This window comes from Camelus bactrianus, chromosome 11 (assembly GCF_048773025.1).
Source record: "Camelus bactrianus isolate YW-2024 breed Bactrian camel chromosome 11, ASM4877302v1, whole genome shotgun sequence".
In the NCBI taxonomy this organism is placed as follows: domain Eukaryota; kingdom Metazoa; phylum Chordata; class Mammalia; order Artiodactyla; family Camelidae; genus Camelus; species Camelus bactrianus.
Window position 1 is genome coordinate 67,527,034 of NC_133549.1, and position 26,360 is coordinate 67,553,393.

Below are 26,360 nucleotides of genomic sequence, written 5' to 3' on the forward strand. Positions count from 1 at the left end.
AAAGAATGTCAGACAGGTGTAGGTGTAGCCCAGGCATCCTACCTCCATGTGCAGCCTCCTCACCTTTAAGCCCCAAGGCAGCTTGGGGCTTGGGGCTTGGGACTCCCTCACTCTTGAAGAGACTTAGAGACTTGCTCAAGTCCCTGTGGCCAGGAAGAGGCAGGACTTGATCTTGAACCTGGGCCCTTTGCCTCCTCCTTCATCACCATTCTGGTCGAGGAGGCCCTGAAGGTACTGTTTCAGGGGAGGTGATTCCCTAACACTGGAAGGCCCTTGAAGTTAAGAGATGGGCTTTGAAGTATAGTCACACCCTGTGTGCTGGGTGACTTGGAGCATGATTTAACGTCTCTGGGCCTCAGTATTCTCATCTGTGAAGTGGGGATCAGACTAGTACCTGGCTGGCTGTGCTGTGGGGATTCAATCAGACACATGTGTAAAGCACCTGGCACTTGGACTGCAGGAGATACACAGTAGCCAACGTGCTCATTATATGTATGTGTGTCTATCTTGAGAGTTTATCTGGTAGCAGAGGGTTAGCCTGATCCCATTTAAGGAAGACAGGGTTATTTGTCAGGATGCCAGAGTGGGTAACCTTGGCAATGCCCTGCAGACCCCCTATGCCTCAGTTTCTTCATCTATAAAAGGAGGTTAATAGGTTTTTTTTTGACAAGTTCCAGGAAACATGGTCTCTCCAGCAGAATATTCTCCCCAAACCCCCAGTAGGGGGAGCCGAGATCCAGGGAACAGCAGCCGGGCCCTGAGGAGGAGTCCCCTAATTGGAGGGAGGGTGAGAGAGCAGATGAGCCCTCAGACCTGGTTCTGTGGGCCTCACAGACCGCAGAGGAAGGAAATGCCCAACAGCGCAGCTTCTGAGTTCACAGAGGAACTGGCTCAGAGTCACGACAAGGTGGTTGGAGGAGCTGGGAGCATTTAACTTGGAAACTGTCTTCAGATACAGAAAGAGTGCTCTGACTTGAGCTGTGCTGTTCCCCAGGTCCCCTCTACAACCTCGGCCAATAATGATTTCTGCTGGATGTGCAGAAGAACTTTCCCCAGGGATTAGTGATAATTTGGAAGTAGTGAGCTCCCCATCCCGGAAAGCAATCAGGCTGAGTCTGGATACCCTCTTGTCCAGCTTGTTGGATGTAAATTAGGCCAAATGACTTTGACATTGTCTTTCAATCTTGAGAGTCTTGGTTTAATCCAAAACTCTTATTTTAACTATTCTTACACTTTTTTCTCAGTTTTTTTTTTTTTAATCCTCTTCTATAAAACTTTCAACATACCAGGGTCTTGAGTCAGGAGCTCTCATCAGGACTGAGGTACTGATAGGACCAGTGTAGGGACTGGGAGGAGGTTTGCCTGCACATGGCCTCAAGTGGCCTATTTAAAATAATAATCAAATCCTCAAGTGACTTTTAAAAATAAATCCTCATATCAACTTATTTTTGGTGTTTTACAAATCAAAACAAAGTAGGGGAGGGAAGAATTCACTGAGCATACTGTGTAGTTGAAGAGATCTGAGCTGTTAACGGCTGCTCCAGGTCAGTGATGTGAGGACTGGGGAGTGAGGGAGATGGCCGAGTCTGGAGGGCCTAGAGCCAGCTGGGGTGAATCTAGGAGGGCTTCCTAACGAGGAGAGCAGGATTTTGAAGTGGGAAGGCTGTGGACCTGGACTCTTGTTCTAAAAGGCCCCTTTCCCACCCCACCCCTCCCCTGGCCCTGCTTGTTACATCTGGACACCTTTCAGTTCTGACAGGCTGCCCCCTAAAAGAACATCTGGGCAGCTGCGTTGGGGACAGTGGCCTGAGGCACGGGGGTGGGGGGGGCAGGTGTGTCTCCTGGAGCAAGCGTGGGTCACTGGGAAAGAGGGAGCATATCTCACGGGAACAGGCGTCAGTGTTGGTGTCCTCACCCCTCACACAGCCACTCCTCTCTCTCAGGTGGTGGCCATCGACCTGGACGAGGGCCTGAACGGGCTGGTGTCCTACCGCATGCAGGTGGGCATGCCCCGCATGGACTTCCTCATCAACAGCAGCAGCGGCGTGGTGGTCACCGCTACCGAGCTGGACCGCGAGCGCATCGCCGAGTACCAGCTGCGGGTGGTGGCCAGTGACGCGGGCACGCCCACCAAGAGCTCCACCGGCACGCTCACCATCCGAGGTGAGGGGGCGGCGTGGGCCCTGGGGCGGTTCCAGGCAGGGTGGGGGCCCACGCTCACCGCCACTGTCCACAGTCCCTGCAGGCGCAGGCTGCCTTGCTGAAGGGCGCCCTCCTCACCCGGAGCCTCTCAGCACAGCAGAGTTCCCTGTCTCCACCAAGTCAAAATGCCGGCAGGGCTTTCTCCACCTGGCCACTGCCTTCAGGGCCCCAGGCCCATGCTCAAGGTCCCCTCTCTTTGATCCTGGCACCAGCAGAGAGAGCTTGAGCAGGGGATGGGGCCCTCGAGGTCACAAGCAGGCAGGGGAGGTTTCAGAGCCCTGTGTCATCTTTGGAGGGACAGGGTTTCTATTTGGAGCTGTAAAGGAAAGCTTCTCCCTCCAGTGTGTGGAGAACGCCTAGAGTCACAATGGAAGGGCATCACCCTAGGAGGAAGGCAGCAGGGATTCCCAGACTCCCTAAGACTCCTCAGCCCCTCGGGGCCCTCTTGCTAACTCCTTCTATCTCCGCCCTCTACAGGGGTAGGGCCAAGCCAAGAAGGGTTACTATTTCTCATCTACTCTGGCTGTATTTTGAATTCTTGGGACAAAAGTGGGACGTGGACATGAGCTGTTGCTGCAGGGCAAGCAGTAACCCCAGGGGGATAAGTGCAGAGAATGACGGGCAGGATGTGGCCTGTTCTCTAGGACAGGCCTGGTCCCATCCTGGCTCCTGCCGGCCTTTGTGGGAGTGGGGTGGGTGGTGGTTGGCTCAGCACAAACGTTCACCCTCCTTAATCATGACCGGAGATGTAGAGATTAGAGTGAGCCAAGCATCCTCTCCCCTGCTGGTCCAAGGCTTGTCTTGTGGGTTCCCAGTGTCAGTTTGAAGACCCACGTCTGTGTCAGTGACTGACAGGGTGGATGGCCAGTCCTCTCAGGACCCCAGAGGATTTTTCTCCAAAGCTCAGGAGAAGCCATGTGATCACATGAGCCCAGCGTTTCTCTTGGGGTTATTACAGAGAGGAGCCAGAGTGGGGTGGGGTGCATTTCACTCTGAAGGCCATCCTGAGCCCCACCTGCGAAAGGAACAGGGGCTCGGTGTGCAGAGCTGAAAAACAAATCTTTAAGGGAAGTTAGACTTTGAGGGAGTGTCCTCAAAGCCAGCTGCTTTCCCTGGGACCCCATCACAAACTGGGGGAAGGCCTCCCCAAGACTTCACCCCACCAGTCTCTCGCTGTGTGACTTTGGACAAGACATTCAACTGCTCTGAGCTTCCTCACCTGTATAGTGTGTCTGATGACGGCTGCTTCATGGGACACTGTGAGGGGCACATGTGGACCTGTATAGGAAGCACTTAGCATGGGCTTGGTATGTGGGCAGAGCTGAGAAATGGTCACTGCCATCACCACCATCATAGTCATCATTGTTGTTCGTTGTTAGGCATGTACTGGAGAGAGGCTCGGGGGTTTTCTCACCTCCCTTGGACAGCTGAGCAGCAGCAAGCCCCTAGGGGAACAGGAGCTGTGGGAGGGTGCAGAGGACTGGTCAGCTCTGTCCTGCGCCAGCAGCCACGGGGGCCCTTGGCTCATGACCGGCAGGTATTGCATCCTAGGAAATTCATTTCCTATCGGTCTGGGATGTGACCCACTGCCTTTGGAGCTGCTTGTTTAGAGCAGAAGCCAGTCCTTGCCCTGAGCACTGACTCTGCCCTTAGTGCTGGATGTGAACGACGAGACTCCTACGTTCTTCCCCGCCGTGTACAACGTCTCCGTGTCTGAGGATGTGCCGCGGGAGTTCCGAGTGGTCTGGCTCAACTGCACTGACAACGACGTGGGCCTCAACGCCGAGCTCAGCTACTTCATCACCGGTGCGGCCCTCCCTCCATCCCCTCCCAGATTCACCACCAGCCTGGGTAGGGCCAGGGGAGGGGGGAAGGGGTCCAAGTTGGCCATCAGGCTTTTGCCCCTGCTGGGAACTCCCTGAGAATTTGCTCTTGGCTTTTCCCAAAGGCTTTGCATCTGGGTCCCTCTGGCCTGGCTCTCTGTGGGCCTCCCGAACCTGTTGGGGGACCGGGGGACTTAACCAAGTTTTAGTCTAGAGGGTGGTGGAGCAGTGACTCCTGGGGAGGAAACCTACCCCTACTCTACCCCACATCAGAGTGACAAAGCAGTGACTAGAGGAACGTAGCCTGGTCCTTCCCTGGGACCTTTCATTCATGAGGAGAATTTCTGTCTGTTTAGAGGCAGATGGTTTAGATCTGAGTGAAATGGTTTTAGCTCAAAAGTGTCAAGTAGCAGCCACTTACAGAGCTGTGGAGAAATACTGTGAAGCCATGTCCTGACTCAACAGGGGAAAGGGAAAGGGAGCCATGATCTACTAGTGATGTCTGCCATGACAGTAGGCTTGGTAGATGGTGGCAAACATGCTATGTATTAAGTCATTCCTGGATTAGAACAGTTTCCCAGAGTTCTTCAGTCCATAACACACCTGAGAGATGCTGGGGTATGTGGCAGGGACAAAGGCAGTTCTTTCACATTCCTCAGTACTCCCTTAGCCATTTTACTGGCTCAGTCTTCCCTCTTCTGTGGCCTGCCTGCAGTCGCATTACACATACGCTCATATGCACTCATGCCTGTGTACATAACCAGCCTTTCTAATGCCTCTCCCGTGGAGCAAGGAATCACAGGCTATAGTCCATCCACGCTTGCTGCAGTCAAGGTGACCTTGTAGGCCTCAGCCTCTCTTTTCCAGATCCTTTCCCTCCTCCCCCTCCCTAAAGGGGCCCCCCCAGCCCTCCTCGCGGGCTGGTCCTCAAGACTGCCCTAGAAAGGCTCAGTTATCAAGACCCTGACGTGGCACCAGCCATGGTTCGGCCCCCAGCGCTACTTGTGTCTTAGTTCCTGCCCTGTCCTTTGGAGCCAGATTGTAACCCTTGTAGGTGGTGTTTCAAACACTGGGGAGTGGATACTAGAGGCTCAGAGGGTGGAGGGCCTTCCCCGGGGGCAGACCATGTGAGGGCAAGGAAGCAGCTGGCGGCAGCCCCAGGATGACTTCCTAGTGCCGCGAAGTGGCCAGATCCTGCTGACCTGAGAGCCCTCCCAGCCCTAGGACTCTCAGATTTTCATTCTGCACATTCTGCCAGGAGCTGTGCAGTGTCCGGGTTCAGGCTAGCCCAAACCCAGTGCCGTGGTGCCCTCTGCTGCTCAGAACACCGCACTGCCTGCCAGCTGGCAGGCGAAGGGTCTCCATGTTGTTCTGATGAAACTTTCCTAACTTCCTTCTACCTCAGGGAGGAAATCCTTGCCCCTTCCCATTTGTCCCAGAACTCAGAAGACTCAGTAACACCTGTCTCCTGTCCACCTGCCCCTACTCTTTTCTCTGTGCGCCTCCAGGAGTCCCCACTCAGCCAGGAACACTCAGCTGACCCCAAAGTCCTTGGCCGCATATAAAAGCCCAATACGAGTTAACTGCTCAGACACTTACACCAGACAGGCAGGTGGCAGAGTGGAGAAGGACACAGGCTCAGGAATCAGACTTCGAGTTGAAGTCCTGCACCTCAAATTGGTGACTGTAACCCAGAGCCACACACATAACCTCACTAAAAGACCATTTTCCTTCTCTGTGGGTTAGTGATAGTACAACGGAGATGAAATGGCCCACAGAGTACCTGGTACACAGGAGGTGCTCAGTGAATGTTAGACCTTTATGATTTCAGGCATTTGGCAACCCCAAGCCCACATAGGCCACACCCTCATCAGAGCCCCCCAAGAAGTCCCTTCTCTGGCAGGGCTGAGGGGACAGTGCAGCCTTTTACTCCCGGACCACTCCTGGGGTGTCCCAGCTCAGAAGGTGAGCTGGGGTGCCACCGCCCTTTCCCTGGCCAGGAGCCCTGTTTCCTGACCAGAGCTTTATTCTCTGCCCACAGGCGGAAATGTGGATGGAAAGTTTAGCGTTGGCTACCGTGATGCCACTGTGAGAACAGTGGTGAACCTGGACCGAGAGACCACGGCCTCGTACATGCTCATCCTGGAGGCCATCGGTAAGCACCAGCCCACTCACGGAGCTCACATGGAAGCTCACTCCTCTTCTAGGAGCCAGGCCTTGATCAGAGGCTCCACCCTGATGCCAGTGGGGAAAGGGCAACCAGACCCTCAAAATATTATGGCACTTGCCAGGTGTGGGGCTCAGGGTGGTGCTACATGCAAGATGCTAAGGTGGTAGGGCAGGGGTATGTGGGAGCCAGATGGGAGACCAGCACGTAGAGAAACCACTGTGAAGCAGGAGAACAAAGCAGAAAGGGAGAAGGGATGGCTCAAGCGTAGTTGGGCACAAAGGGTGGTGGAAACATGGGAAGGGGGTAATCAAGGCAGACTTCTTAGAAGAAGTGGCATCTGGGGGTACCTTTGGATTAGTTAGGACTCATGCTTGCAAATGTTAAAATAAACTGACCTCAGCAGCGTGGGCTTACAAAACCAGTCCCTGGGGAGATGGTACCTCAAGTATGACTGGGGCTCAGGTGATGCCACCAGGCCTCAGTCTCCCTGCATTGGCTGGCTCTGCCTCCTGTGTGTCGGCTGCATCCTCTGGCTCACATGGTGACAGACTGTTACTGCAGCCCCAGCCTTAATCTGGATTCAAGTGCAGCGGTAGGGAACCAGCACTTGTGTCTTTCCCAGCCGCCCCAGCTGAAGCCCTCAGATGAGCTCTGTTTAGTTTCATCTGCCCAGCACCTGTTCCTGACCCCCTCATTATGGTCAAGAGGGGATGAGATGTAATGGTTAGTTGGGCCTAAATCACATACCTGTCCCTGGAGCTGTGGGGCTGTCAGACCTGCCTGGAACCCCAGGCCTCAGAGTCAGGAAGGGAGGGTTCTCAGAGAGACCTTCAGGGCACAGACTTGCCTAAGAGCAGGATAGTGCTGATGGGCAGAAACAAGGCACACCCACCGCTGCCTGGAAGGTCAAGTTGGCTTTCAGTACATGGAGAAACAGGGAGGGCATTTCAGGCCCGGAGGTCGTAAAGAGCTCCGTGTCTGTGCACGGCAGCAGCTGGCCCACGCAGTGGTGTACCTTGGGGAAGAGGGGCTGTTATCAGGTAGGGCCGGCTTGTGGAGGCCTCGACATTGGGCTGGAAGTTTGGCTTTTGGTTTCCAGCAGCAGGGAGCCCTTGAGGACTCCAGATGGGAAGAAGGGTATGATGAGGCCTGTGTCCCTCAGATGCCTCTAGTCCTCCCAGGAGCACCCAGTTCAGTGTCTGCAGTGAGCTCTGGATGAGAGGGAATGAGCTGTCTGTGCCTCACTCTCTCCGGCCAGCAGTCCCTCCCCAGCCTACCCACGCCTGCATGCATCTCCCCCTGCCCTGCTCTCCTCCCATCCTGGGGCGGCCACACCAGCCTCTGGAGACCCAGCATCCCCCCACCCCCAAGTCCAGTCTTTTCATGAGCACTGGCTAGGGGGAGGAGAGGGCTCAGGCTTGGGCCTTTTATGGGGCCTGCCAGCCCACACTGTCCCCAGCCATGGCAAGTAAGCAGACCCCCAGGGCGGTGGGAGGCTGGTCCTGGAGAGGAGCTCGGGACGGCAAGGTAACCTACCTCGGGATAAGTGACTGCACCCCAGCATGTGGTCAGCTGGCCTGGGGAAGAAGGACGGGGTCACCCTGGTCTTAGCCTCCTCCCTGGGGTGACCGCCCTTACCTGGATATACAGCTTATGCTGGGCGCAAGCTCCTTCCCCCAGGGAGGGCAACCCAGCTCCTGCCCCTGGGGCCGAGCCACTTCCCCCGCCCTGGGAGAGTCCTGCAGGGAACTGAAGGGGCACAACCCCTGGATACCTTAGGCTTAGAAATCTAGTAGGGCCCACGTCCCTGAATACAGAGGCCGAGTCGGTCCTGCAGGCGTGCTTGTCTGACGCATCTCGTGTTTTGTAACCAATGACAATTAGTTGTGAACATTTAAAAAGCAAGAGATTTTATTTAAAAGCTCAGCTGTTCAGTTTCTCCTGAGAAATCAGAACATCTAGTGTCACGGGGCCTGCATTCTGCCTGTCCACTGTGGATAGGAGCAGAGGACAGCTGCCCCTGGAGGTGGGCACACCCAGGTGTGCACCCACAGACCTTACCCCCCGGCCCCGACAGCAGTCAGGTGTGTCATCTCAGCACCTGTATCTGCTTCCTAGGGCCACTGTAACAAATTACGAGACTTAGTGGCTTTATTCTCTCATGGCTCTGGGATCCAGAAGTTCAAAAATAATGTGTTGGTGGGATCACATTCCCTCTGAAGGCTCCAGGGGAGAATCCTTCCTTGATGGTCCCAGTTTCTTGTGGCCCTAAGGGTTCCTTGGCTTGTGGCTGCAGAACTCTGGTCTCTGCCTCCAGCTTCACAGGCCTTCTCTGTCTGTCCAGTCTCCCTCTGCCTTTCTCTCGTAAGAACCCTGGGCTTTGGGTTTACAGCCCAGCCAGATAGATAGTCCAGAATGTCTCATCTCAAGATCCTTAATTACGTCTTCAAAGACCCTTTTCCCCCATAAGGTTACATGTACAGTTTCCCAGGGATTTGACATGGATGTATCTTTGGGGGGCCTCTGTTCAATCCATTTCATGCCTCAGTTACCTCCTCTGTAAAATGGGGATGATAATAATAGCACCTGCTTTGCAGGCTTATTGTGGGGACTGAATGAGTTTAGAATAACCCCTGGGACATATTAGACATGGTTAGTGTTATTCCTAATCTAAAGAGAAAAAGAGCCACCTCTCAAAGTCCAGAGCATGTGGGGAAACGGGGCACATCTCTGGCTGGTGTCTGGGAAGGTGCCCCTCAGGCAGCTGCTAACAAGTCATCCTCCATGTCCCACAGACAACGGCCCCGTGGGCAAGCGGCGCACAGGTACAGCCACTGTGTTCATCACCATCCTGGATGTGAATGACAACCGGCCCATCTTTCTGCAGAGCAGCTACGAGGCCAGCGTCCCCGAGGACATCTCTGAGGGCCACAGGATCATGCAGGCAGGTGGCAGGTGGGGGGTGGGTGGGGCCACACTCAGCTCAGTGCACACGCTCAAGGTCATCATGGCAGGGCAGGATGGAAACAGGAGAGGGTCCAGCTGCTGCTTCAGAGGTACCAGTACTGTGGCAAAGGGGGACCTAGGCTCCCTCCTCCCTCCTGGAGAGATTAAGCCCCCAGCTTGTGTAGCCAAAGATGGGCCCTTGCTTCCCTAAAACCAGAAGGAAGGCCTTGGTCTTCCTCCCCTCCCACCCCCACAGCCCGCTCCCCCTCCCCTACTGTACCCAGAAGGGCCTTTCAGAGCAGGGAGGAGATGGAGATGTCACATTTCCCAGAAAGGAGTTGAGGAGAGAGAGCCAGGGCCCAGCAAGGCCCAGAACAGAGCTGCTTTCACAGGGCTCTTGGCCGAAATTCCCCTCCTGGGAAATAAACAGGCACAAACAGAAAGGATTCCTTTACCCTGGAGAAGGAGTGACAGCTATGGGGCTCAAGGGAGGAAGGGGAGGACCTGAAAAGGAGGCTCGGGTGCCCTCCCCAGCCCTCCCTGGAGGCCTCAGTTGCTGGGTGGGGAGGGTGGCCGGGCTAGAATTACGCTGTTCACCAGCTGCGGGGTTTCCGACTTGGAAGCTGAGCCAAACGCAGCAAATCTGGGCCTGCCCACTGGGGCCGGCTCCCAGGCTTGGGAGGGACGGAAGACTGGAAGGCCAGGAGCAGGGCAAGCGAGGAGCTGGGAGCAGAGTGCCGACTCCTAGAGGCGCTTAAGAGTCCAGGAAGCCATGGGTGTTGCCACAGTCTAGGGGCTGGTTTCGGAAAGATGTTCTCTCCCTCTGAGCCTCAGCTCCTGGGGGCTTGGGGAACACCCTCCCCCCACCAAACTGGGGGCCTCACCTCTTTCCTAGCCTAACACCTAATACCTGCCACCCCCAGCTCACACAGGTCTCCTAGGACCAACCTGGGGATGTAGCTGGGGTATGGCAGAACTTGAGAGCCCGTCGCCCTCCCCAGCTTTCCTTCTCCTTCAGGCCTGGGGCAGCCTTACCCTCAGGGCACGCTGGCCAGTGGGTGACAGAGGTGAATGACCGCAGGTAGAACTCAGCCTGGGATGTCTCAGGGAGACCTGGGAGCACAAACCAGGAAGAGGTTAATAAGCTGGAAGGGAGGGTGGAGCAGAATGCTGCCGGAGAGGGCCTGCCCCACTTCCTAAACCCCAAGAATTGGTTTCTGTTTACACAACGCTACTCAGACTGAAATCCTAGAGCCTGTGATCAGTGATCTGTGATACAGATCAGCCCTGATTCTCCCCATTTCTCTGGGAGAAATGCAGGCACTGGTGATTTCTCCAAGGCCCTGGAAGTTTCTGGTCAAGATGGACTCACTGTTTGATATCAGACTGACCCAGAAGGAAGGCTCAGTGGGTCTGTCCAGCAGCTTCTCTGTAGGAGCATCCAAGGGAAGAAAAGGCTCCCCCAGGACTAGACTGGACCACCCTTCACTCAGTAAGCAGAGGCCCCATACTTCTGTGCCCGGAGCTGGGAGGCTGAGTGAGGGGTTGGAAACAGTCTCGCTCTGTGGGAGCTCTCAGGCTTGTAGGAAGGACGTGACGCAGACAGGGATAATCCACACTGCCAAGAGGAAGTGATCCCTGTCCTCCCTCGGTTTCAGGCAGGAGACGGCTTCAGCTAGAGAGCAAAGAGGGCTTCACAGAGGGTATGCAAATGAAGCATGAGCTGAAGCCAGAGGCAGACAGGTTTTTCAGTTTGCCTGGAGTCTTGGGTCAAGATGAAGCTAAGAGATTGCTGCCATCTCCCAGTGGGTACCAAACACCAGATGAGGGAACTCCAGCTTTATCCAGCAATAGGGAGTCAGGGAAGGTTTTGGAGCTGGGGAGTGGTGATACGGAGCTCACTCTTTGAGAGGATTTGGCTGGCTGCACTATGGGTTATAGCAGGGTGGGGTGGAGCAGCCCCACAGAGGGGTACAAGGTGGCCCTGGCCAGCTAACTCTCTGGGTCAGGAGCTGGGCAGCTCAGACCCCTCTCTCCACTCTCCAAATTTGAGGCCCAACTGAAGCATTGAGCACCAGCCTTGTGAGGAGACATTGAGCGTTTGGGATTCTGAGGATCCCACCCCAGGGTGGGATTGCTTTGACAGTAGCCAGTCAGTGAAGCAGTTACCAAAAATACAGACAGCACACTCATGTGGTCCAAGCCTGATGTCCCACAGCTGTCCTGGAGAGGTCTGGACCCCCCCGCTCAAAGGAAGACCACCTCCTTCCCTTGAACCACTATGATATGTACTCAGAGCCCAGACAGCATCCCCGCCAGCTGCTGGCAGTGCCTCCTCCCACTCTGACACGTTCCCAGTCCTGGCCTCTGCACGGATCTTCTTAACTCATTCTCAGCCCCTTCTTCATCCATCCTCGCATTGGTGCCAGAATGACTGCCAACATGGTGATTGGTGGATGGTGCTGACAGCCCCCTGCTTGCCCCTCCTCCCTCCCAGCAGGCACCCAGGCATCTGATCCACCACAAGGGTGCTGGCTGCTCCTGTGGATGACAGATAGATGCTGGAAGTCCAAGGAGAGGAGACCCTGGGTTCCTTTATGCCTGGGGCACTGAGTTGGCACAGAGGACAGGACAGTCCCCTGCCCCAGTGTGTGCCCCACTTGGCCGGAGAGAGCCTTTGGCCCTTCAGCAACTCGCCATGGAATCTGAGCTGAGCTTTGGCACCTTGAGGGCAGGCAGGGCTTCTGTTGGGATGCAGGGGCACTGCTTCCTGGAGATGGTTTGTGCCTAATGTTAGAAGGTGGAGCTGGGGACCCCAGGTTTGTACTCTCAGAGCCACGGGCCAAGGGTCCACATGGCTGCAGATGCTCAGTAATCGGTGCAGCAGTCTTCCAGCAGGCAGCACCTAGAGAGTCTACAGGGAGGAGGGTATTCTTCCAGGGGCCATCTCTGGAAAGGCCACAGGTCTGGACACACAGGAAACCACAGATGATGAGCTGAGTGTGTGGCCCAGGTTGTTTGAGCCACTGTCCTCCTTCAGCCTGCAGTACCAGGCTCCATCCAAGGTAGGAAGGTCTGCAGGTGGACCCTGGAGTAGGGGGACAGCCCCATCACATCTTGGTAGATTCCATGCAGTCACAGTCGTGGTTGTCCTCGTGGCCCGGCAGGGGGCGCTGAGGGGCAGGCCTGCCGCGGCGGAAGCTGTGAAGGGAGCGGCGCAGCGAGCCCAGGCGTTTCCAGAGCCGGAGCTGGGGCTCACTGGGGCTCCCAGGGTGGTGGGGCATGCACTCGTGGGCCCGGCGGCGGCTTGGGTCCAGCGCAGCAGGCTTGCAGAGGGTCATGAACAGCAGACAAGTGGCCAGCAGGAGGAAGATGCAGGCCAGGGCAATGAGCACAGGGAGGGGGTCGACTGCCTCCGAGGGGCTCCCCGGAGTGACAGGAGCTGTGAGGAAGGCGAGGGGGCTGGGGCCCTCTGTGCTCATGGCTCCTGCAACAGGAATGGGACAGAAGCTCAGAGGCAAATCAGCTGGACTCGGGAAAGGGGAGGGGGGGGGAACATTGATGGCAGCTGGGCACTGCCAAACGGCTGCAGAGAGCATTATGGTCATTTTACAGGTTAGAACAGTGAGGCCCAGAGAGGTAACATGTCTAAGGTCACATGGTGGGAAAGTGATGGAGCTGGGCCTGAACTCAGATCCTCTTTTCTGCTACACCCCCTGCCCACCAGCCACAGAGGAGATAGGGTGATGCCTTCCGGCACTTTAAAGTCAATTGTCATGAATTACAATAGAGTCTTAGACCTGAAAACTTGGGATCCAAGACCAGCTCCATCAATGACTCTGTGACCAGGAATGAGTCGTTGATTATAGGAAACTGCAGCGGGCAAGGACTCTAGTAATTATCTAACGCCAGTGGTCCAAACTGGGGGACCCACTGCTGTGTTCTGTTGGGTTCTTGCAAGGGGTGTAGAGGGGCCACCCAGCCCCCATCCTCCTGAGCCCCCAGCCTCACCCCAGGCACTCACCAGCAGCTGCAGGACCTAACTCCCAGCTCTCTGTGCCCAGCCTCCTTCTGCCTGCAGCCTCGCTCTGAGCCCCGTGTGCCCCGAGTGCCCCGAGACTGAGAACATCCAGTGCACACCCCCCAACCCAGTCCCCACCACGCTCCTTCCAGCATTTCCAGACATAGCATGACCCCTCCCAGCTCCCAGATGGAAACTTTGATGCCCATCTAGCTGCCCAGGGCCTCCGCCTCTCAGGCGTCAGGCCTAGAGACCGCTCTGGCCCAGCCATACGTGGGTTGTCCCTTGAATCTGAGCAGGGAGGAGGGATGGGTGTGCCCACCACTATCTCTCTGGGGAGAAAACTGACCATGCCTCTATCCTACCCTGGGCAGTATTTGGTTGGAAGTAAGAAAAGGGCAGTCTGAAGTGGGAGAAGTCCCAATCCTGCTGGTCCTAGTGTTATTTCAAGGACTTCATATGGATCTGGAGATCCTATCAGGCTGGCAGAGCCGGTCCAGGCTCCAGTCCTTGAGGAAGGCTTTAAAAAAAAAAAAATGAGGCTATAATTAGCATTTGAGTATTTCCCTTTTAAGCAAGAGATTCCAAAGTGCTTGAAAACATCAAGCCACTCTCCCTGGGATGCACAGCAAGGCCAACTGCCAGGTCACCTTCGTTCCCCTCTGACCAGCCAGCAGGGACCAGCTGGTTCTGGGGAAAGGAGCCCTCCAGCAGACCAAGGCTAGGAAAGATCTTGAGGGTAATTAAGGCCTCTCCCTGTGCCCTGGAGCCCAGGGCACAGGAGCAGGTCCTGCTCTGGACATATACCTGCAAGCTCAGTCTAGAACCTTCTTTCTTCATTCAGAGCTCCATAGAGCAGGGCCTGCTGTGAGCAGAGGGGTCTGACCTCAGCACATCTTTCTGTGTAACATTGGGCTAACCACTGTCCCTCCCTAGGCCTTGTTTTCACTCTCTGCCGAAGCAGAGGAATTCCCCAGACCTGAGCACACTCTCGCATCCCCCCCAGGGTACCCCAGCAAGAGTGCGGCCCCACTTTCCTGCAGCCCCCAGCACTGACCTCGGAGCCAGCGTTCAGCAGTCCTTGGCTAGGTGCAGATGTCTTCTTAGCTGTCCAAAGGGGGCCTCAGGAGCACCGGGCACCACTGTGACCCAGACCTGCCCTGGGCTCTCCCTTGCCCTGTGCCCCTCAGCCAGCCAGCCAGCCAGGCAGAGTGGCCTCCACCCCTCACTCTCCAGCTGGACCTGGCTTTGTCTGGAAAAGTTTGGGCCCTTCCTTGGGGGAGGGGACAGTCGGGAGGGTAGGGATGGCAACTGGGCTGGGAAGAGGCAGAGGGAAGTCGTGCAGAGGAGCTGGGAGCTCCTGAGCCTTCCCACAGCCTCACTCCAGCCTGTTCCCTTGGAGCCCTCTTGGAGGGGCGGAGACACTGGGGGGACACAGAGGGAGAGTTTCGCTGCCTCTGTACCCATGGCTCTCACCTTCCCCCGTTGGTCATTTGAATGGTATGGTCGGGAGCAGCCAGCAGGTTGCTATTCAGTGCCTGCCAGCCTCCAGGTTACCGGGGAGAGGGGCTACAAGCCACGCAGCAGGAGGGGGACAGGCAGAGAGATGGGCCCTGGCAGCCCCCAGGCCTGCTCCCCTCCAGGCCTCTCCCTCAGCTTCCCAGAAAAGCACCTTCCCTTTGAGGGTGTCTGGCTGCAGAAGCAGGGGTGAGAGGCATTTTCAAAGGTCAGAGAGATCACAGAGCAAAAACCGCAGGATTGACAGCCAGCCAGGGCTGTGCTCCTTGCCGTTTGAGTGGGCCCTTGGAGACACTCCAGGCAGTGGACACGCACACATACGCACCCCTCCCCCAGCCTCCTTTTTCTCAGAAGCCAGAGCTTCCCTGGTAACCAGCTGCCTGCTTAGGAGCCTAAGTCTTTAACAGCTTTCCCATCAAGGACCCCTAGGCTCCCAGAAGAATAACATGGGTAGGGGGAGTTGTGGCTCTCTCTGCCCAAGACCTGATCCTGGGGTCCACCTGCTTTTTTCTGGAGCCCTAGTTTTTGGTATTTAGCTCCTCCCTCCTGGCCTTAGGCTTTGCTGACAAAAGAAGCATCCTCTGCATAGCCCCAAATGGATGGAGCCTTCCTAGGACTGTCCAAGTCCATTAGATGGCTGAGGGGTCATCTCAATCCAGCCCTCTGTCTCTCAGAGGATGAAACTGAGGTCTAGAGAGGTGTGGCCTGGTCAGGGTCACCCAGCAAGTTACTGATAGGGGATTAGGTGCCTTCCCCAAAAAGGTTGGGCAGGCATGGGCAGCAGGAATCTAGTGTGATGAGCAGCATTGGCCTAAAGATGTTCCCAGTGCCCAGAGCTCCTCTTGTGATCCCTGCATCTTACATCCCACCCTTCAGTGAACCTCATTTTCCTTCACTTTCTCTTCCCAAGCTGCCTGCACACCTCATCTGGGGCTCCCACTTTTCTCAGTTAGCAGGAGCCAACTCCCTGCACTCCCAGGGTGGTACAGGCTGCCAGGGGAGGGAGACATCCAGGAAGTCCCACCATGGATGGAGACGCCCAGGAGCATCCACCAGGCAACCTTCTCCCCTGTCCTGGTCCCTTCCACACCCAGATGTTGAAGTGCTCCACTACTTCCCTCCACCTTCTAGCCCATAACACGTCTGCTGGGAGGGAGGAGGAAGAACTCCACAGCAAGGGGCAATCCCGGTATCTCAACTCCAGTGTAAATCAAGAGGGCCTTCCAGGAAAAGGTGACATATCTCATAATGTTCAACCTTCAACATCACTCTGCACCAGACACCAGGCAGAATGCTTTGCAGAGATGATAATCTAATCCTCACATCAACCCCTGCAAGGCTGCTTATTGTTGTGCCTATTCACTGAGGTTCAGGGGGGTTACGTATCCATGGCCACATAGGCAGTAAGTAACAAAGCCAGGATTTGTGCTTGAGTCTGCCTGACCCAGACACCCTGTTCCTTTCATACTAACATACTTCCCTCCTTCCCACCATCAGCATGCTTTTCAGAACCCTTAGACACTCTTACACCACAGGATGGAAGTGATTGGTGGGGACAAGAGGGCAGACCCAGAAAAAGTAGGAAGGTCCTGAGCATTACAAAGCAAGTCACACATACCATGGCCCCATGGGAGCCTCCCCAGCCATGCAGGCTCGGGCCTCTCTCTGCATCACTGTGCAGGGGTACAGCAGGTAGAGGAGGTAATCAGTTCTTGGTTTGGTAGGACCCATCTTGGCACCAACTGTGGCTCTGCCAACACCCTCAAGGTCAGACTCCTTGTAAAAAGCGCTAATCACTAGGCATCCTCAGAGTGAGAATAGCACATCCCCAGGTCCCACTGGAGACAGTACATAAGCCTGAGGTACAGCCAAGCAAGCAGGAGTGAGCTGGAACTACACTGGAGTGATCATGCGTGTGAATGAATGTGTAGCCATCCTTTGTGGGGTGGGATTTCTCAGTTTCCACAAAGTGGCTTTTATAGTATTCAGTACCCACTGGGAGCCGGTGTGGCCAGAATGGCTTCAGACCAAGGAAGTATGGGCAAGAAGCAACCACGCAATCCAGCCACCCCAGGTGATGCTCCTGGGGTCTCAAAAGGCTGAAGGAGGGAACCGTGGAGGAATGGGCTGAGTGAGTCAAGCCTGGAACCAGAGAACTACAGTGCTATCATCCAGCTTTTACCCCATCTCCCCAAGAACCGGGAGGAGGAGCAGGGAGCAGAGCTGCCACCACAGACAGGACAGCACAGGGCTGTCAACAGTCAGGTGTCCTCGTGGGGGTTGAGAAAGACAGATGTAGCCCTCTCCTCTCCCACACCCTCTGCCTCGTGGGGAACCGTGGGTTTGGACAGGACAGACTTGGGGTGGTATAAGGAAATGGGAGGGACTCCACAAATACCTTCTCTTCCTGTAGGGTGGAATTCTAGGAGTAACTGTGTGTCTCCTCCCTCAGCTAAAAGCCACAGATGCAGACGAAGGCGAGTTTGGGCGTGTGTGGTACCGCATCCTTCACGGTGAGTGGGCTGCCCTAGGACAGCAGGAGCCAGCCTTCCTGCCCTTGGGATAGCAGAGCTGCTCTAGGCTGCCAAGGGTCTGGGAGGTGGGGCCCCAAGGAAGCCCCAAGTGCTATACCCATGTCAGGGGCAGAGGGAGGAAACAGGGACATTCTCCAGGCATGTCACCAAGTTGGATGTATTTTAAGTAAGGGATGCTGCATTTGATTGCTATGCTTCTGAAGTTCCTGGTGTCCCATGGTGGGGTATCACCCTGATGGAGGGGACCTTAGGGACCAGGGCAGCCCCCAGCAGCGAGCTCCCTAGCGATTGAGTACCACTGGCCCAACGTGTATCATATGCCCACCCATGAACCAATCACTGTGGCCTTGGACATAGGACAGCTCCCCAGAGTAAGCCTCATTGGGCCAACTAGAATCAGTCACTAGGTCCAGAAACTAAAATATGCTGATCTGCTGGCTCCCTTCACCCTTCACCCTTATGCAAAGCCGAGAGTGGAGGAGGGTGGTTCCCCAAAGGAAAATCAGAGTGCTGTTACCACAAGATGGGGAAATGGGTGCTGGACCAGCCCAGAGATGTCCATAAAATACTTGTTTCAACTCCCCACAGAAAATTTGATTTAGGTTCCTGTCTTTGTAATGCCCCAGATTGCTCTGAAATACTGAATCCATTGATACCTCTGGGTATTAGAGTCTTAGGGGACCTCCAGGCTTCCCATAAGGAGGACACAGGTGAGCTTCTGCCTCCTCTCTCAAATCCTGTCAGGCCAGGGCAGCATGAGGCAGAGCCTCCTTGCCATTGTGGGCTTTGGCCAAGCTCCCAAGACCTCTGGGCAGGGTCAGCATCCTAGGGGGTCTGGACCCCCATGATCCCATGAGCATCCTTCTCCAGGGCAGAGCCCATGCAGCTCATCTGTCTCTCTACCCAGGTAACCATGGCAACAACTTCCGGATCCACATCAGCAATGGACTCCTAATGCGAGGGCCCCGGCCCCTGGACCGGGAGTGGAACTCATCCCACGTTCTGATAGTGGAGGCCTACAACCACGACTTGGGCCCTATGCGGAGCTCTGTCAGGGTAAGGCTGGGGACACAGTTGGAGGGGGGCGCGTTGGGGTGACTCATTATGAAGTCCTTCATCCCCTTCAGTGCTGATCTCAGGGCTGGGCCAAGGCCACAGGTGGATAGAAGATGACCACCAGTTGGAGCCCAGGGCAGGAGGCAGGACCATCACTGGTTTAGGTGCCAGATGACTCCTGGAGTTCAGGGTGCAGTGGGGAGCGGCCAGAGGCTCAGCCCAGCTTGGGATCTTGGACATGTCATTTTGCTCTGAGCCTGTTTCTTCAGATGTGGAAAGGGGTCAGTGACACTGATGTCTGTCCTAAGGTACCTAAGAGGTGTCCTTACAATACTAACCCCCTGTATCCACACAACAATCCAGGGTGGGCCAAGGAAATTTCACATAAGTGATCCTAGAAATGTAGATGTTGCGAACTTCATTTTACAAACGAGGAAACTGAGGCCCAGAGAAGTCACTAGTGATAGAACCAGGACTTGAGCCCAGATCTTCTGAGTCCAAGTTCAGCACTCTTTCCATTGAAAGTGTCCCCCAGATATCCCAGTCACCACTCCCAGCTGCCTCATCGGGTGCATTCTTTTCTGCCCGCCCTCACTCGCCTCAGGCCTCCCCCCTACGCAGCTGAAATCGCACCAACCCACGTTCCCGATGCTCAGAAACATGCACCCAGACATTCCGCTGGCTGGGCTGATGCACTCTCCTGCCCTGTGGCAGGGGGCTGACTGAGATGACCTCCCAAGGCCACCCCCACTCCCCTCCCACGCGCACTTAGCAGCTCACAGCCCCTTCCCCTTAACGGGGTGGAAAGTGAGTCAGACCCTAAAGGTGAAGGGTAGGAGGGAGACGGGAAAAGTTGGGGTGGGGAACAAGCAGGGACTTTTACCCAGAACTGAGTGGGGCAGAATCAGCTACTCTTATCAGCCCCATCTCCACCCCACTGTTTCCCTCGGGCTGGAAACAATGAACAGAAGCCTGCCTGGGGTGACCGACACTAAGAAACGTGCTGGGGAGAGGGTGATTCAGCCCTGACCTGTCTCCTGCTGTGGCCCCCCCGGAGCTGTGCCCCAGGAAGAGATGGAAAGAGAAACCTGGGTCCTTACAGCTGCCCCTCAGAGTAAGATCTGCCCCAGTGGAGATGGCTGAGGGGTCAGATCCCTTGGGTTATAGACCTTGGGGTTGTTTGGAACAATTCCAGGGTTCTGGTGACTGAGGATCAGACAGGTACCTGGATGTGCACTGGGGCAGCCTCACACGGCCACGCTTACCTGCATGACAGCGAATTACTTAGTTACATGCTGAGTGGTGTACCCACGTCAGAGCCTGCCCTTTGTGGGGCCAGCTTCAGGCCCCAGATGGCTGACATCAGCGTAGCTTGGGTTGGCCCCCTGGACTTAAAGCTGCCTAACCACAGCCCTCCAGGGCACCCTGAGCCCCAGAAGCAGGTTGGTACCTCTCTCCAGCGCCTGCTCCTGTCACTGCCTCAGCATCGTGGCTGCAAACCTTTTAAAACAAAATAGTATGCAGGGCTCCAGATCCTGTGTAAAACAGCACGTAGCCGGGCTGGGCCAAGTGGTGTGGGAGTGGGGCCGCCAGAGCTGCCCCTGGTTGACCGCCCTCCCTCTGCGCCTCCTGCCTCGAACCCAGGAGTGTTAAACCCTCACAGAGTTCTTACTCTGTGCCATTATCTTTGCTAATTACCTCATTTGCTTGAACTCATTCAATCCTCATAACAGCCCTCTGAGATAGGCACGATTATTATACCCGCTTTACAGATGAGAGATTGAGGCAAGATGAGTTTGGCCAATGTGTTTAGGGTCACACAGCAGTCAGGGTCAATACAACCAGGCTTCACACCCAGGCAGTCAGCTCAGGTGTGTTTTAACCACTGCACTACGCTGCCTCACAGAGGGCTCTGGAACAGAGACTACTGCTGCCTTATCCCCAAAGAATCGATTTTAAGGTGGGAATTTGGCTGCTGGCCCTTGCAGCCAGGGCTTGATGGCCCCCACACCCCTGAGCCTCAGGAAAGCCAGGGACCTTCCTGAAGACAGTGTGGGGACTCCAGCTTTGCCCTGGGCTCATTTTCCCCGCAGCAGCAAAGCTGACTTGCAGGGACCACCTACATTCTCCAGTTCCTGCTTCAGAGACCAGGGCAGCATAGATGAGGGGCTAGGGATCGTAGAGTGAACTGGTCCTCGTAGAGACTGGGGGCCTCACATGTGCCCTGCGCATGTGCGCTTGCACACGCATCTCCTGCCTCATCGCCGTTGGAGGGCACAGCACTGGGCAGAAAGTGGGGCTGGTTCTCCAGGGAGCCCAGTAGCTCAGTCGCTGAGCCCTCTTGCTCAGTAAGAACTTGGCAGACCTGGGTGTTTCCTGTACATCTGTGTCTCTCAGGTTTGCAAACCACACACCATTTTGCCTCCTGTCTTTGCTGCTAAAAACAAGGTTGAAACCGGCAAGAGGATAGTGGCATGCAGCCAGCCTCATGGAGGACGGGCCACACCCAGGCACCATGCTGCCACCCTCCTCTTATCAAACTGTCAGCATAGCCCTGTTCCCCCAGACTCTTGGAGTCAAGGTCATTTGGACAAGCAGACTCGGGAAGGGTAAGGCTCACGGTTTCAAAAGATGGATGGGTAGCTTCTGTTTATAGCAAGAGAGTTCCTAAAATTCATCCATGCAAATTCTCCCCCACACCCACCCCACCCAGGATCTCCCAGCCAAGTTGTTGGCGAAGCCAGACTTAGGTTCCGGCTTGTGAGCAGCTGTGCTCAGGGGTGGGTACCCTAGTTTGCATAGTGCGTTCTACATGTCTGGACATGAAGATTTGGTGACCTAGCAGGGCTACAGGAACCCCAAGAGCAGGGAAGCAGAGAAGCCTTTACCCGCATGAGTCTCTCCTCCCCCTGGCTCTGCCACCCCACTTACCTCCCAGTCCTCCACTGATCAGGCCATCATTTCCGCTTATAACAACAGAAACCCCTTCACTTCTGTCCAGCTGTTTCCTAGCTAACCCCAGAAGAGAAGCTGAGGCTGATCTGAGTGGCAGTGATCAATCAAAAACCAAATATGTGTGCTCTTAGCTGAGGCCTTGTGCCACCACTGGTGCTGATGACCACGTGTGAAATTTGTGCTGTGCATCATTGTCCCTGCACCATGTGCTGCCCTGCCCCGTGTACTCCCCTGCCCCATGTGCTTCCCGCCTGCTTTGCTGACAGGTTCCTGCTGGCCCTGGCTCTGTTAGGCTGAAAAGAGGTGTCTTTCCTGCTCTGGGGCCAGCTCATCCCCAGCATACAGCAAAGAGCAGTAGGGTTGGTAGATTGGTAACCAGAACCCCTGTGCTCTTTCCAGCCCTCAGTGACAGTGAGGCCATGGGCAGGTCTCTCCCCGTCTCTGGGCCTCTGTCCCCTCATCTGGGAAAAGAGGCAGGAGCCCTGGTCCTCCCTGTGGCTCCTAGAACACGACCACTCTGGTTATAACTCCTCTTCCCACCACACTGGTCCTTCTAGACATAGTCCTGGTCCTGCCCACACCTGGGCCAGACCCCTCTGTGAGCCTATGTGTGTTGGGGGAGGGGGGGGTTCAAAAAAGAAGGGTGGTGGTGCTGATCTCTAGCCATAACATTTCTCTCCATAAATATTTTTTAAACTGTGTGGTTTTTGGTTATATTAGACACACATGTTCATTAAAGAGAAATTAGAAAATGTAAGCAGTGATGAAAATCATATGTAATTCCACAATTCTGACATAGCCACTGTCTTGGGTGGGGTCTCCAGAAGCAAATCCTGAGACATGGATTGGTGTGAAAGTGATTAGTAGGAAGTGTTCCCAGGAAAGGCCGGAAGGGGTGTGGGACCAGGAAGGAAAGGCAGCCAGCAAAGTGGAACAAGGGACACTGACTCAGTCCCACAGGGAGCTCCGGAGAGAGTCGTCTCAGCTGCCCATCAGTCATTGGCTAAGGGCTGCCTTAGCCAATGCAGGACATAATTTCCAGGCACTTCTGGCTCTCTGGGTGTGCAGGCTTCAGCAGCCAGGGTGGAGTGGGGTGAGCTGGGGTTAGTTCCCCACAAAGAGCCACAGTGCTGGCCGCTGGCAGTGAGGGCGCCAGAGAAGGTACGTTGTGTGAGCATCTAAAGGGGTCTAAGCACCAGCTTCCTCTGCTACAACCATGGTTGACATTTTCATGTTTATTTTTCTAGGTGTGTCTTGATATTTGAATGGGGTCTCTTTAAACTTTTTCAAGCACTTTTACGAGGCCCTGGCTTATTCTGTCTTCATAACAGGAGTGGCACAGGTTGTGAACTATTATGTTGATATTACCCTTTCATAACTGAGAAATTCGATGGCTTGTGTCACTGATTAGCCACAGGTTCCCCCAGGATCTGTAGCAGAGCCAAGAGTAAGACGAGATTTGCTCCCTAACAAGTGGTATCTGAGCACCTGCCACGTGCCAGGTACTGTACAAGGTGGGGGCATATAGTGACCAGCTGGACTATAGGAAGCTCATAGCTGGCCCAGGAAAGCAGTGACCACACACAGAGATCCAGGCAGGCCCAGCCCTGGGCTTCTCCGGTCCTCACCTGACCCTGACCTTTCATCCCTGGCTTGGCTTCTACAGGTGATCGTGTACGTTGAAGATGTCAACGATGAGGCCCCAGTGTTCACACAGCAGCAGTACAGCCGCCTGGGGCTTCGCGAGACGGCGGGCATCGGCACATCAGTCATTGTTGTCCGAGCCACAGACCGAGACACTGGTGAGTCCGGCAGGAGGAAACCAGAGAGTCCATTCCCTAGAGTGACCCGCCCCAGCTCATCCCTCCCTCTCCTGCAGGGTTGTCATCCTTGGGATGCCTCGGGCTCCCCCATTCAGTGGCTTCCAGGCTGGAGAGTGGCTCCTGGCACAGTCTTGGTGGCGTCCTCACCAGATTCTCAGTCTTGGGAGGTCTGGAGTCGAGGAGAGTTGTCCCAGCCTCTGGGTGGAGAGAGGAGAGGTCACAGCTTGGGAAGTCTAGATTTGTCACCTCAGGTCCTGGCAGCTCCCAGCCGCCTGGCTAGGAACTAGGCAGATGTTGGGGAAGGTAAAGGATTTGTCTGAAAGCTGGCTGAGGGCTACTCAGCCAGCCAGCCGCAGCTCACGGCCTGGCACACAAACATTTGACAAAGGGCAGTGTCCTGTTCTACAGGGCAGTGGATGTCCCTGAAGGCAGCCCGGACCTCTCCAAAGGCTCCGAGCCCTAGAGGTGGCCACAGTCAGCAGTGCCACATGAAGGAAAAAGGTGGCCAGCCTAGGTCATGGGGCCTGGCTAGATGGGCCTATGCCCCTGGCCAGGGATATGGCCAGAGAAGACCTCTGTCCTGGGCAACCTAAACTGCTCCTAGTTTCCCAGCTCCTGCCCTTCCTTCATGTCAGCTGCTCTGGTGGCTCCCAACCCAGCTCCTGTCGGTATCCCCAGCTCACCTGGGGCACAGGATGGGATAGAGGGAGAAATAGGCCAGACAACTCCAAGGTGATTGTTCTCCCTTACATGGCACATTTATGCAGTCCAGGTCCTATACGCTGCTGCGGACCAATGGTTCCTGGCCTTTTCTGGGCCAGGTATCTGTTTGAGAAACTAGTGAAAGCTATGGATCCCTCCCCAGAAAAAAACGCATGTCCATTCAGAGTTTTGCAAATAATTCCAAAGGAGTCTGGGATTGCCTGAGTGGTTTTATAACCATTCTCTTTGAAGTATGTGGACTGCACCTAAGGAATCCCAACTCTAGCTTCTGGTTGAGGGGTGTATTCCAAAGCACAGGAATTTGGGGTGGAGGGAGTCTGGAGAAAAGAGGAAGGTAACCCTGACACTGGAACCCTTCAGCCAGAGGGAGCAAAGGAAGGCATAGCCACCCCCAAAGATGCTGCACCATCTAAACTTTCTAGATCAAAGCCCCCACTACAAGAGATCCCTAATTTCCCCACCCTCTCTTTGTCCAAATACCCAAGAGAAGTGCTTGAGCTTGAATTTTAAGGTTCCAGGCATAGAACCACCGCCTCATGTCAAGGACAGGCCCCAGAGGAGGTCAACAGAGTGTGCTGGACTTGCTGTCCACATAGCCCTTGACCCTGTCCTCTGTACTGTCCCTCGGGACAACCTGGTCCACAGGAGTCGGGGAGGGGTGGTGTATACTGGGTGGACCAGTCAAGGCCCCTCACCCTGTCCCTCTGGGACAGCAGGGGGAGCACTGGGGCAGCTTGGAAAGCCCCAGGCAGCCCACTCCGACTGGGACTGCCGAGCCCCTTGTGTCCTCCTGCAGGGGATGGTGGTCTGGTGAACTACCGCATCCTGTCAGGCGCGGAGGGCAAGTTCGAGATTGATGAGAGCACAGGGCTTATTATCACCGTGGATTACCTGGACTATGAGACCAAGACCAGCTACCTGATGAACGTATCCGCCACTGACCAGGCACCCCCCTTCAACCAGGGCTTCTGCAGTGTCTACATCACTCTGCTCAACGAGCTGGACGAGGCTGTGCAATTCTCCAATGCCTCCTATGAGGCTGCCATCTTGGAGAACCTGGCGCTGGGCACCGAGATTGTGCGGGTCCAGGCCTACTCCATCGACAACCTCAACCAGATCACCTACCGCTTCGACACCTACACCAGCGCCCAGGCCAAAGCCATCTTCAAGATAGATGCCATCACGGTGAGGGAGGCTAGGGGCAAGCACAGCAAGGGCTCTACCTGGGGGCAGGCTGCTCAGTGCCTTTAAAGCTAGCCAGTATTGATCGAGTTCCTTCTATGTGCATAGCACTCTCTTCATTGTCATAAAGATAAACATCCTTGTGATGCATCTGTTTAATATTTAAGGGTAAGATAAAGATTATGCATAGGCAACCTGGTGTTTTCTTGTTATTAGACAATGAAAGCTATGCAAGTCATCATGTTTCCCTTTTTACCCTGGCTGTTAGGAAGCTCACATATAAATTTAGTGCTTTACTGCAAAAGCTAGTCTTAGGTGTCTGGTGCAGCTATGTCTTATCTACTGCCTAGATCGTACTCTTCCATCTTTGCTTTAGTGTTTTGTTTTGTTTTTTTCAAATCAGAATCCCTTCTTTGAAAATAGGCAAGGTGAAAAGAAAAAGTAAATAGGCAAGGCAGTAATCACTATGATGTGCCAGGCCTTGTCCTGGGGGATACTGGGGATACAAAGATGAACAAGACCCTTCCTGGCCCTTAAAGAGTTCCTAGGCTAGGAGTAGCAGTGGGAATAATCAAGGATGCAGATCAGAGCACCCCAAGCGATGATATGAAAAGAACTGTAATAGAGATATAATGGAGCCCCTTTGGGGCCCATATAAGAGAGTGGTGGCACCTGGCTAGGGGAGAAAGAAGCCTTCATGGAAGAGGTGGTGTCCAAGTAGGATTGGGAGAGAAGGAGGATTTCAACAGACAGAGCTTCACAGAGAAATTATGCCAGCAGAGGAAGTGATGTGGAGGTGGGAAAGTGGGCAGGATGCTCAGGGCTGGTGAGGAATCCAGTTTGATCAGAGCATGGGACTGCTTGGGGACAAGGTAGGTTCTGCCTGGTGTATATGATGTCACTGCCCATCTGGCCCCTTCCCTGTAGGGCGTGATCACAGTCAAGGGCCTGGTGGACCGGGAGAAAGGTGACTTCTACACCTTGACAGTGGTGGCAGATGACGGCGGCCCCAAAGTAGACTCCACTGTGGTGAGTAGATCCCTGGGTGAGAGCCCCACAGGGACAGCCCATCACTGCCCCAAGGGCCCCCAAACCCACAACTTCACCAGCCACCCAACATGCAGGCCAGGCAGTGGGTGAGGGTTTCAGTAGCCCAGGGATGGCACTGTGGCCAACCATGCCACACCTTCCCTGGCAGCCTGGACTAGGGAGGAGACCTCAGACAGGTGGGGGGCAGACCACTGCTTGGAGTGGGTGCTGGGCTGGGACTGCTAACCACCTTCTTTGCCTTTTCTCTCCCTCGGCCGCTTCCTGCCACTCTGCCTACAGAAGGTGAGTAGTCTGTGGACCAGGGCTCTCCCCTGAGCACTGTCTGTGGCCAGTGCTGGCTTGGGCTCTGCATGGTGC

General features: G+C 55.2%; 2 protein-coding genes across 11 annotated transcripts in view; one reads left to right on the forward strand and one right to left on the reverse strand.

Annotated features, from left to right (window-relative positions):
- Nucleotides 1–26,360, forward strand: part of CDH23 (cadherin related 23) — a 389,679-nt gene that overhangs the window by 285,726 nt on the left and 77,593 nt on the right. For 9 of the 10 annotated variants that reach the window (XR_012510294.1, XR_012510295.1, XR_012510293.1 and 6 more), the window contains exons 24-32: nucleotides 1,944–2,163; nucleotides 3,856–4,008; nucleotides 6,067–6,180; nucleotides 8,991–9,139; nucleotides 17,133–17,193; nucleotides 18,122–18,270; nucleotides 22,892–23,027; nucleotides 24,568–24,956; nucleotides 25,881–25,982. Coding sequence is in view for 7 of the 10 variants with exons in the window: in XM_074374170.1 (XP_074230271.1) it covers nucleotides 1,944–2,163; nucleotides 3,856–4,008; nucleotides 6,067–6,180; nucleotides 8,991–9,139; nucleotides 17,133–17,193; nucleotides 18,122–18,270; nucleotides 22,892–23,027; nucleotides 24,568–24,956; nucleotides 25,881–25,982 (1,473 nt within the window). In the remaining 3 variants the exon portion in view is untranslated. Of the gene's footprint in view, nucleotides 1–1,943; nucleotides 2,164–3,855; nucleotides 4,009–6,066; nucleotides 6,181–8,990; nucleotides 9,140–17,132; nucleotides 17,194–18,121; nucleotides 18,271–22,891; nucleotides 23,028–24,567; nucleotides 24,957–25,880; nucleotides 25,983–26,360 lie in introns of those variants that run through there. The other variant, XM_074374172.1, reaches the window with a different exon arrangement.
- On the reverse strand, nucleotides 9,133–13,331 carry C11H10orf105 (chromosome 11 C10orf105 homolog). The gene is made up of 2 exons (XM_045522749.2): nucleotides 13,166–13,331; nucleotides 9,133–12,628 (listed from the first exon to the last, which is right to left on the reverse strand). Exon 2 carries the CDS (start codon nucleotides 12,621–12,623, stop codon nucleotides 12,252–12,254), a length of 372 nt encoding a protein of 123 aa, XP_045378705.1. The 5' UTR covers nucleotides 12,624–12,628; nucleotides 13,166–13,331; the 3' UTR covers nucleotides 9,133–12,251.